This window comes from Cricetulus griseus, chromosome 7, assembly GCF_003668045.3.
Source record: "Cricetulus griseus strain 17A/GY chromosome 7, alternate assembly CriGri-PICRH-1.0, whole genome shotgun sequence".
NCBI lineage: Eukaryota > Metazoa > Chordata > Mammalia > Rodentia > Cricetidae > Cricetulus > Cricetulus griseus.
Window position 1 is genome coordinate 19,362,580 of NC_048600.1, and position 12,120 is coordinate 19,374,699.

A 12,120-nucleotide genomic window follows, 5' to 3' on the forward strand; every position below is an offset into this window, starting at 1 on the left:
CACTTGTTTTCCAGGAGTACAGCTCAGGTCATCAGTCTTGGAGGCAGGTGCCTTTCCCTGCTGAGCCACCTTGCCAGCCCCTTACACAATATTTTTAGTCATCCATAGGATGAATGCACTTTGATCACAACCACTTCTATTTCCTATGTCCACTCTTGTATTATCCGTCTGCCCTTTCTCTTCCTCTTATCTAAAACTCACCTTGCTATTTTTGTGCCCATCTCCCCCATTCCACAAATGAGAGAAATCATGCCATACTTGTCTTTCTGGCTTATTTCACTTAACATGATTTTCAGTTCCATCTGCGTTCCTGCAAATGATATTATCTTCTTGATGGCTGAATAATAATTCGGTGTGTATACATGCCATCTCTTTATCCATTGATGGGCACCTAGTCTGATTTCAACAGTTGTCTATTGCAAATGATGCTGTGTTAAATATGCACGAACAGGCATTTCTATTTTATGTTGTCTTGGATTCTTTGGGTATGTACCCAATAGTGGCATGGCTGGATAATATGGTAGATGCATTTCTAGGTTTTTTGTTTTTTTTTTTTTGTTTTTTTTTTTGTTTTTGTTTTGGCCTTCCATACTGAAGGCAAAAACACCCAGGACTCTTAAATTCTAGAAATAATGAGATAATAGCCTGAGTTCAAAGGCAAACGTTGCGTGCTAGGGATGGGGGAAGACTCCAGTGGGGAAATTGGCACTTCTGTACAGCACATACTATATTATATAAACCAATATTGATAGCTGCAGATTAAGATAAAAAGGAAAATCATAAACAATAAAAAGACCATAAATAATAGAAAGCTATTTGGTGAGAACAAGTAACTCTACAGGAATGGCTCTACTTAATCTTCTAGATTTGGAGACTTTGTTAACATTCAGGTTTCCATTCCAAAAGGGACAATGACGAGGGTGGGGGTGTGGGAGTGGGGATGAGTGAGGGATGGGGTGGGGGTGGGGAAGGGGAGCGCGTGGGAAAATGGCTCATTGGATAAAACGCTGCAAACTTGACTACCTGTGTTTGGATCCCCAACATCTTTAAGAACCTGGTTAGCTGTGGTGCACCTGTAACCGCAGGATTGGGAGTGTGGAGTAAGTGATCCCGGAGTTCATTGATTGGGCAGTCTAGCCCAAATTTTAAGTTCCAAGTTTATTGAGAGATCCTGCCTTAGGAGAGGTATAGACGGTGGCACATGATGTGGATCTCTGAGCTCCACATGTATATGCCCCCGCCACACGATCAGGGAAGATGTACAAAAAATTAAGAAAAATTGCTCCCTGAACAGAAAAATCCCAACAGCTCAAATATTTTTAAACGAGAGGGTATGCTCCAGTGCAATGATAGCTTTAATGACCCAAAGTTATACATACCCCTTTACAAGGGTCCTGGAGATCTGTAAGATGTTTCAGGGATTCTGTGCTGGCTGGTCTTATGTCAGCTTGACGTACAAACTAGAGTTATCAGAAAGGAGAGAACCTTAACTGAAAGAACGCCTCTGTAACATCCGGCTGTAAGGCATTTTCTGAAATAGTGATTGATGAGGAGGGTCCAGCCAGTGGTGGGTGGTGCCATCCTTGGGCTGGTGGTCCCGGGTTCTATAAGAAAGCAGGTTGAGTAAGCCACGGAAGCAGCACCCCTCCAAGGCCTCTGCATCAGCTCCAGGCTCCTGCCCTGTTTGAGTTCCTCTCCTGACTTCCTTCAGTGATGAACAGCAAAGTGGAAGTGTAAGCCCAATAAACCCTTTCCTCCCTAACTTGCTTTTTGGTTACAGTGTTTCGTCCCAGCAATAGAAACCCAAAGCCAGATTCCAAAGCAAAAAAAAAATAGCATCTACTCCCCAACTTCTTGCTGGGGTTCTGCAGTTCCTTTCCTCAAAGGAGAAGGCAGTCATCAAAATGCACATTTATTTTGCCATTTATTTGTTGGATGGCGCAGCCTATCAAATGCAGCAAGAGACTTTTCCTTTCAAAGTTATTGGGCAGGGGTGGGGGCTGGGGAATTAGAAAACACAGACTTCTCAAGACCTTTTGGGAAGGGGCTCCATTCTTTAGTTTATACTGACACCTGAGGCGCGCCTGTCTGGGTGACGCGTGGCGGTGTAGCATAGCGGCGTGGGTGACCGGGGCGAAGGCAGGTCGCTGGGGGCGCACACGAGTGGCAGGGCGCTGGGGTAGCAGGGCACTCGGGGCGCACACGGGGGGCAGGGTGCTAACCGGGTCTCTAGCCAAGATGGAACAGACCCAATGGCAGCGCAGAACCCACAGACCTCGCCCCATGCGTATTGCACAGCAACCCATCACCCGCGCAGGCGCATGGCAACCAGCGTCGGGCTGGAGGGCCACACCGGAAGTTCTCTAAGCGCCCCGGATGCGACTGAGTAGCGGCGGTTGCCAGGCGACGAGAGCTTCTCCTAGCCACTGGTGCTCGCGAATGGAGGTGTAGAACCCGTTATATATTGCAGGTCTTGACCGCTGAGGGTGGTCTTCTCCGAGTTCCTACGATGTTCTTCTATCTGAGCAAGAAAGTGAGTTTCCCCGGGGCCCGCCATCGCGCGCCTCCGTTATCGTAGCCCGCCGGTGCGCATCCTCCCGGGACTGCAGACGGCTCTCTAGCTACTTTTCCACCTCCCAGTCACCTGTCTCCTCCAGCGGGTTTCTGAGTCCCGGTAGTCATTTGTTGAGCTTTCTTTCAGGATCCTTTCACATTCCTGTCTTTCCTAAACTCGTTTGAGTGGTGGACCGTGACCACCAGGCGCTGCTGGGTCTTTCCTCGGCCACTTGTTGATCTAAAAGATAGATGACCACAGGCTGCCCCGCCAGAGGAAAGAAATTATAAGTGTTGTGTGGGGAGAAAGGGAGGAAGAGCAGTGATACAGATTTACGTCTTGGTTCCCGCATTTATAGAATCCATGAGGGTGATCTTCCCCTCCCCTGGCTTCCTAGGCAATCACTCTCCTTCCCTTATGTGCACCTCTTTACCGAATACTAGAACCTGGAACTTTTGAGGAGACCACACCATATTTTCATAATAGCTCATCCCCCACCCCGCCCTCCGCTGGTGTTACTCTTTCTCCCCCGCTCCCTTCATCCTCCTTTTTTGAGACAGGTTATTGCTTTGTAGTCCAGGCTGGCATCCAACTTGAGATCCTCCTGCTTCAGTCTCCCAAGCGTTGGGATTGTCAGCATGGGCTACAACAGGTTCATGCAGGTTTCTTCTTGGAAGATGTTCTACATCTCCTGGTTGGTGACCTTCCCAACTCCTCTGTGAAAAGCAGCTGGCATCAGTGCGATTCTTGTTACAGATTGCTGTTCCCAATAATGTGAAGCTAAAATGCATTTCCTGGAACAAGGACCAAGGGTTCATAGCTTGTGGTGGTGAGGATGGATTGCTGAAAGTTTTGAGATTAGAGACACAGACAGGTAAGTGATTATTGCTAGTACATGTGTGAAACTTTTAGTAAAAATGGCTAGTGTTATTTCTTCAGTGAGACCTGCTTTTGGGATTTGTCATTCTGAAGTTTTAACTCTTTTTGAAAAGAAACTCAAATGTTTGCTGGTGACTTTTTCCAGAGTATCTTTGTAATAAAGGTCAGGGAATGTGTAATACAAATATTGGATAGTTTTTCCTCATTTATCTTTTTCTAGTTCTCTGGGATCACAGGAGTTTTGTATTTCTTTGATTTCTCCAGGGTTGCTCTAGATAAAAAAAAAAAAAAAACAAAACTTTATTTATTGTGTGTTCGATGTGTGTTTGTAAGCATGTGTCACAGCCGGTGGGTAGATGTAGAGGACAATTTTGGGGAGTCAGTTTTCTTTTTCCACTGTGGGATTTAGGGATTGAATTCAGGTTGTCCAACTTGTGTGGCAAGCACTTTTACCTGCTGAGCCATCTCGATGGCCCTAAGTTGAGGATCTTGATAGTACTAATGTAGTTTGGGGGGTCAAGACAGAGAGATGCAAGGTGGAGTGACTGTCACATGACTACTGAATGACTTTCAGCAAGTTGCTGGTTGTCTTTGGATTATCACTCGTCTGTAAAATGAGGGCGGGGGGACTGAGCTAAGTTACATTTTTAGGCTCCTTACAGCACCATCTCCCAAACTTCATCAGCCATAAGAATTATAAAGAGATAAAAATGGATAACCTGGCTCCACACCATGGAGTAGATCTGAGATGATGAAAGGATTTGATCTTTTGTAATGCTAGTGTTCTGTGCTTTGTACTAATAGCACTGGCTGACAGCCCTTACTTTGGCTTGAGTCACACTGAATATTTCCCATTTTTTTTTTTTTTTGGGTGGTTGTTTGACCTTTAGAGAATGGTATTGGAGATGAGAAAATTGAAGCCCTGATCAGTTAGTAATTGTCCCAATAATTTGTCATGTGGCTAGTAAGTGACAGGGATCAGATTTGAAGCAAAGTTTGTCTCTCTTTTTAGTTCTTGTTTTCAGCCTTTTGTATAAAGAGCTTATGGACAGACTTAACTGAAAGGAGAATGGTAGCCTTGATATGCTATATTTAATTATGTGAAATAAAAGGTAGACTCCCATCCCCTGCAGTTTCTCCTTGTATAGCCCTGGCTGGAACTTGAAATGTAGACCAAGTTGGCATTGAACTTGTGGTGGTTCTCCTGCTCATGCTTGGTGAAAGGCAGAGGTCTGTTTGGAAGACAGACACATTAGTACTAGTTCAGGCTTGGCTTTTGACCTGTATTGTGACCACCCAGTTCTTTGGTTTTCTTAACTGTATTAGAAGAAAGTACTTCTCCCCCGCCCCTGTCTGCTGTTTCTTAAATGCATATATATGTAACTATGTGTGTATTATTTACTTTGCTTAAAATATATAACAAATTTTAGTTATATCAAGAAATGCATTCATTTTGCTTAGCCTTAGAGAGTTATTATTATTGTTTCGAGACAAAACTTATGTTGCCCAGGTTGGCTTTGAATTCTCAGGCTCAAGCCATCTTCCTGCTTCTACCTTCTAAGTAGCTGGAGACTATATCTGCTTTGCCAGCTCATTTATGGAAAGCTAAAAGGAAACAAACTTTTTTTTTGTGTGTGTGAACCTAGCAGATAAAAGGCAGAGGCAGGAGGATTGCAAGGTTAAGGCCAACCACAGAAGCAAGACATTGCTTTAATAGAATACCTCCACCATTACCACCACTACCACCACACCACTGCCTTTGTTTTATGGCTGAGAACGTAGGATGAGCGGCAATTAGCATGTGGAAATTAGGGCAATTAATGAACTTAGTGAGAAAGGTGGGAAGAAGATCTTTGGAAGTTTGGAAATAGAGAAAAGTATTTGCTTTGGAATTTAATAATCATGGTGGATAATGTTAAGAGACATAAGAAATATGCTAACTGTGCCATTATATTATAGTTCATAATAATAGCAGAGACCCAACAGACCCATCAGTAACAATCACCAGACATTGCATGTGTACTGTGTACCAAGCTCTGAACTGTTATGAAGTTGTGACTTTGTAATTATCGTGTCACTGCTCAGCTAAAACAAAATAGATAAGTTATCATCTTCCATGGCATTTTTGACTGCCATTTGGTATTCCATTATATTTTGTTTCACTAATTATAACATTGTACACTTAATGCCTCCATATTCATACACACACACACACACACACACACACACACACACACACACACACTGTATATATTGGTTTTTTGAGACAGGGTTTCTCTGTGGCTTTGGAGGCTGTCCTGGAACTAGCTCTTGTAGACCAGGCTGGTCTCCAACTCCTCCTGCCTCTGCCTCCCAAGTGTTGGGATTAAAGGTATGTGCCACCACCACCTGGATATATATATATATATATATATATATATATATATATATATATATCATATCTATATAACTCTGATTGGCCCACTTCCTGGCATGTAGCCCAGTCTGACCTTGAACTTACAATTCTCCTGTGTTAACTATTAAGTACTCAGTTAGTTTCTCTCTCCTCTTCTTTCCCTCATGGGGGACTTTCATGTTTCAAAGCTAACGAACAGTCCCCCACTTCCCATCAACTATTACTTCTTTTTTTTTTTTTCTTTTGGTTTTTCGAGATAGGGTTTCTGTGTGTAGCTTTGGAGCCTATCCTGGCACTTGCTGTAGAGACCAGGCTGGCCTTGAACTCACAGAGATCTGCCTGCCTCTGCCTCCCAAGTGCTGGGAATAAAGGCGTGCGCCACCAACACCCTGCTGGGTTCTTCCTCTTTAATAGTTGGAATTCCTGAGAACTTGCACATGGGCTCTTCCTTTGCTCTCCATATTTGTTCTCTCATTCCCACAGCCTTAAATGCCATGTATGGGGTGGCCCTCATTTGTCCCCAGAGCTCAGTTGTGAGTTTTTAGGCCTGGGCATCTCCACTGGAAAATTTTGCAGGCATCTCAGATCTTCTGTCTCTAAATGGAACTGATCTTCTCCCAGATCCTGTCTCTGGTTTTGTCCATTTTAGCCAGTATCGTACACTCACTCCTTTTATGCTGGACCCCAACCCCACTAGCATCACCTTCATCACCTTTGCCAGCAGTCCTGTTGCTTCTGTCTTCCGTATGTATCTCATCTGTCCCTCCTTCCTTTGTGTCTTCTCAGTGTCTCTAGCTCCAGCCCTCAAGTAGGCAACTGTGGAAACCAGTTTTCACAGTCTAGTCAGTATCATTAAACAAAAATGGCCAGGGTAGATTATGCCATTTCTATGCTAAAGTCTTCTAAGGGCTGGTGGCCTGGGATGGAGTTGCTCATGGTAGGGACACAGTACACATCCAATAACTGTTTGTTGAATGAATGAATAAACTCATAAGTGAGCATGATATTCTGGAAACATAGTAAAAACTAAACTCTAGAATCTTGGCTGTTTAGTTCCTTGAAAGTTTTTCCAGATCTTAACTTATGTCTGTAGACATTTCTACTTATGGTCTCTGAGGAGAGAGTATTCAGTAATGGTGGTTGTATATTTAATACACAGAGCTAACGGTCTTCTGTGCAGTTTGCTTTATTTTGCTAGAATAATATCTTGCAAGTGATCTGTATTTTATTGCTCATATTTGCACCAGGAGAAAGATAGATCAGAATGAAGAATACTTAAAAAAATCACATAATATCTCATAGAGACACACCATTCTCATAACCCAAGATATGTCAAAATTTTGTCATGTTTTACTTTTATATATTTAATCATAGGCTTTTTTGTTTGTTTGTTTTAGATGACTCAAAATTGAGGGGTCTAGCAGCCCCTAGTAACCTTTCTATGAACCAGAATCTTGAAGGTCATAGTGGTAAGTCATTTAATTTTTTAATTTGTCATGTATGAACAGCATTTAGACATTTAGGTCATCATCAACTTACTGTTAAAAATATACATATGTTAAATCAAATACTCTTGTTTAGATAATAATAGTATTGAAAGTAATCAATTTTACTGCACCATGATTCATGTGTCCCAGAATAACTTAACACTTTTACAGAAGTGAAATATCATGTCTGATAAGCCTGAAAAAAAAAACCTGTCTCTTAGTTTATATGTTACAAAATTGTGTTATTTGTTTGTGGATTTTTAAATATTTATTATCCTCTTAATGGATCTATTCTGTGATTCCACGTTAAAGGAGATTAAAAGGATATAATACCTAAAAGACCTCAGCTGGGATCCTAGAGTGAGAAAGACAATACCTCTTCAGGATACTTCTTTGAGAGTTGATAATGCTGGAATGAACTGTACTAGATGATATTTCATCAGTCTTAATTTCTTAATTTGCAATCTGGGTTGTTAAGGGAATATCACTAGGAAATAGATACTAAAGTATCTATGGATAAGAAAATGAAACCAGTCATTCATAGAACATAGATCAGGGTTTTCAACTTTCCTAACACTGCAACCCTTTAATATAGTTTCTCATGTTGTGGTGACCCCCACAACCATAAAATTACTTCAGAACTGTAGTTTTGCTACTGTTATGAATTGTAATGTAAATATCTGATATGCAGTATATCTGATATGTGACCCCTGTGAAAGGGTGTTTGACCCCTGAAGGGGTCACCACCCACAGGTTGAGAACCACTGACATAGATGTTGAAACTGTACTCAAGAGTGTGGAACAGAATGGGAAACTGGGGTGAAAGGAAAAGAGAAAATAAAGTATGGGGCATACCAACCAAGAGCAAACAAAATACCCCAGAGGACAGCTAGGCATCCTTAGGACATTTTGGTGCTTGAGAGTCAGGCCATTTTGGTAATCATGCCTTTATCTGTTCCACATCAGCTCTGTGGCAGCGCTGTTAGCTAGCTGGTTGTGAGAGGGGCATTTGGAGGGTGAGAGAGGGGTGCCATATGAAAGAGTATTTTGCATTGTTGCAGATGGTAATATCAGTAGCTTTACTCCCATGAACATTTTTTTGTATTTATAATTTAATTTTAATGTTAGAGAATGTACACAAACTATATTAATTTTTAACATCCTCTTGGTGTTTAATTATACAAAGATACAAATTTGAAATGAATTACAGTCATTTTAGAGTTTCTAAATTGTTATATTAATGTTCTAGGTGCTGTTCAAGTTGTAACATGGAATGAACAGTATCAGAAGCTGACTACCAGTGATCAAAATGGGCTTATCATTGTCTGGATGTTGTATAAAGGTATATTAGAAGAGCTGCTTAAAAATGATCTTAGTGGTGTGTGTGTTTGTACATTTGTGTGTGTCTGTGTGTGTGTGTGTGTGTGTGTGTATGCACATTTGTGTGTGTGTATGCACACTTGTGTATGTATGAATACTTGCGTGTATATACACATTTGTGTGTGTGTATGCACACTTGTGTATGTATGAATACTTGCGTGTATATACACATTTGTGTGTGTGTATGCACACTTGTGTATGTATGAATACTTGCGTGTATATACACATTTGTGTGTGTGTATGCACACTTGTGTGTGTGTATGCACATTTGTGTGTGTGTGTGTGTGTATGTGTATGCACACTTGTGTATGACTACCCTTGGAGGTCTGAAGAGGGTGTTAGATGCCCTGAAGCTGGAGTTACTGGCTGTTGTGAGCTGCCTGATGTGGGTGTTAGGGACTGAACTCTGGTCGTCTCTCTACAAGAGCAGTCGGTGCCCTTATCCACTGAGTCATCTCTCTAGCCTGGAGAGCTGCTGTAAATTTTTTAAAATTATATTTTATATATCTATAGTTTGTGTATAAGTGTGAGTATGCACATGTGCCACACATGTGTCGGTTGGGGGCAATTTGTGGGAGTTGGTTCTCTTTACCACGTGGGACCCAGGATTGAATTGAAGTTGCCAGACTTGACAGCAAGCACCTCTACCCCTTGAGCCATCTTGCCGGTTCAGGAGGGCTGCTTTGATCTTTCACAAACTGGAGTCTGAGCACAGTGTTTGGATGGGGAAATAACATCTCTGAAATAGATCCGTAACCAGCAAGAAGACTTCATCCTGTTCCTTTGATCTGTGACCCTGTGTTAGGAAAATGAATCAAGTGACTGTTGACGTTACCACAATGAACCGAGACACTTAGAATAGTTTCCATATGAAGTGAGTCCTCCCCCCCATTTCCAATAGGAATTAATTCCTGTGTGCTCAGCTGGAGTTAGTATTAGATAAAAACACATTTATGAAGACGTCAAAGGCAAGCCTGCCTTTATTGTATTTCCTGTATTGAGCCAGTTAGCTTCTTTTTCTTTTGTGGATTTAATTCATCTCATCTCTGATGAATGACTCACAGCTTCTGCTTCTTGTCTCAGAGAGAACTGGGGGAGGGGGGACTTAGGGGAGGAAAGAGGAAGAGAAGGATTAACTTAGATCCATCTCTATTACTGGAAAAATAACTCAATACATATTCTTTTTTTTGAGGCTGGGAAAGGCTTAGTTAAGTATGTATGGGTTATCAAAAGATCTGGATGCCCCATTTATAAATTATTTTCTTAAAGATTTATTTTTAATTATGTGTATGTGTGTGCACATTAAGTGGGAGTATGTGCACTCGAGAATACCTGCCTAGGGAAGCCAGAGGTGTCTGGTCCCTCTGGAGTTGGAGTCATAAGCATTTGTGAACTACCTAGATGGGACCTGGGAACTGAACTTGGGTCCCCTAGAAGAGCAGCTGTACATGCTTCTGACTGCTGAGCCATCTCTCCAGCCTCCCGCTTACGAATTCTTCATTTCAAAAATATGTCTGCTTGAACTTTACTAAGTTTGTACACTTCTCTCTCTCTCTCTCTCTCTCTCTCTCTCTCTCTCTCTCTCTCTCTGTGTGTGTGTGTGTGTGTGTGTGTGTGTGTGCGCGCGCACAACATGTTACAATATATGTGCAGAAATGAAAGACAGCTTTCATAAGTCAGGTCTCTCCTGCCATGTGAACCCCAGTGCTGGAGCACTGGGCCTCAGCCTTGGTGGCAAGAACCCTTACCTGCTGAGCTATCTCTCTGAAGCCATGTTTAAAATTGCAAGAGCAGGCTTAGAGTTTTAACTAATAGTCAACATGCTCTAGTGGAATATGCTTATATTTTTAATCAAAATTAATTTAATGATTAATCACAGAGGGTTTATGCATATATGAAAATCTGTTGTTGTCATCCTGTTCGCCCGCGCCCCCCCCCCCCCCCCCCCCGCCTCCCACCCAGTATATGAAATGCATCACTCAATGGGGAAAGCTGCACTTTCAGGAAAATCAGCTATTTTAGCTTCGAAAAAGCAAATGAAATTTCATTTTCTTAATTGGCAAGAGAAATAAAAAATAAAACAGGAAAATTTGATGTATTTTCTATGGTAATCTTGAAGTAATTAGGAACAATACCCAATCAAACTTTTAATATAGTTTATAGCGGAGTTGAAGGCTTTAAAGTTAAATGCCTTAGGTTATAGAAACCTTTACAGTAACTTATCCAACAGTGCATTTTTAGACAGGGTCTTGCTATTTGTAGACCAGCCTAGCCTCAAACTTTTGATCCTCCTGCCTCAGCCTCCCAAGTTCTGGGATTAATGGTATACACAACAATGCCCAGAAAATATTACCAACCCTCAAGTACCAATCGATAAACATGAAAGTTTTCTTTTTCTTCTTTTGGTTTTTCAAGACAGGGTTTCTCCATCGTGTAACAGTCCTGGCTGTCCTGGAGCTCACTCTGTAGACCAGGCTGGCCTTGAACTCAGAAATCCTCCTGCCTCTGCCTGCCACATGCAGAGAGATGTGTGCCACCACACCGGGCCAGCTCATGTGCAAGTTTTGACTTGTCGTTTTGTAACGTGTGAACACAGGCTCTTGGTACGAGGAGATGATCAACAACCGCAATAAGTCAGTGGTTCGAAGTATGAGCTGGAACGCTGACGGCCAGAAGATCTGCATTGTGTATGAAGATGGCGCTGTGATAGTCGGCTCAGTAGACGGTAATACAGTCACTGCACATTGGCCAGGGACCAGCATTTATTGATTACCTTTAAAGACCTAAGTTAATTATCCTTCTGATTGAAGAATAGACACTAAAGGAGCAAACACCTCTTATAGAATTTGGTGACATTAGGAATCACCTTGCGGTTCTAACCACATACCTTTAAGTATTTCCAAGACAAATCTATTGTTTCAGTTTCCTGCAGGGATATTGAAAACCAGGTGAATTAATTTCTCAGTGTCATTTTATATATGGCCTTTAGTAATTGATCTTCATATTGGTGAAATTGTATAGAAATGTAGACTTTAATTTCAGAGGTATACAATTACAAAAATCTGTATTTTCAGTTTAACAGAACATGCCATTATTATGTTTCCTAGTCTTAAAATCCCTTTCTTTCAAATTATAGTACATACATGAAACTGAGCCTTCTGTGAGTCTGCATCTTGGTTTTAATATCAAAAAGTTCTTACAGAAATTGTTTTAAAATAATTTTCATTTATCTGTTTGTGTGTGTTTATTGCAGTCATCCAATGTTACTGAGCCTTGAAAGCAGTAGCTATAGTTTAGAAATTAGTGGCACAACGGTGAGAATCGTCCCTGACCTAGATCAGAAGTGATCATGAGAAAACAGGCAGCCACTCATCAACTATCAGTGCTACAACAGGGAACATACAGGAACATGTGGAAAACCACCA

The 12,120-nt window shown here is 41.7% G+C and overlaps 1 protein-coding gene across 1 annotated transcript in view; it reads left to right on the plus strand.

Annotated features, from left to right (window-relative positions):
* The first annotated feature begins 2,362 nt into the window (after nt 1-2,362).
* Wdr35 (WD repeat domain 35) overlaps nt 2,363-12,120 on the plus strand; it is a 53,339-nt gene continuing 43,581 nt past the window's right edge. Inside the window, exons 1-5 of the mRNA XM_027424626.2 lie at nt 2,363-2,533; nt 3,311-3,428; nt 7,226-7,297; nt 8,565-8,657; nt 11,292-11,420. Coding sequence (XP_027280427.1) covers nt 2,510-2,533; nt 3,311-3,428; nt 7,226-7,297; nt 8,565-8,657; nt 11,292-11,420 — 436 coding nt within the window. The 5' untranslated portion in view covers nt 2,363-2,509. The remainder of the gene's footprint in view (nt 2,534-3,310; nt 3,429-7,225; nt 7,298-8,564; nt 8,658-11,291; nt 11,421-12,120) is intronic.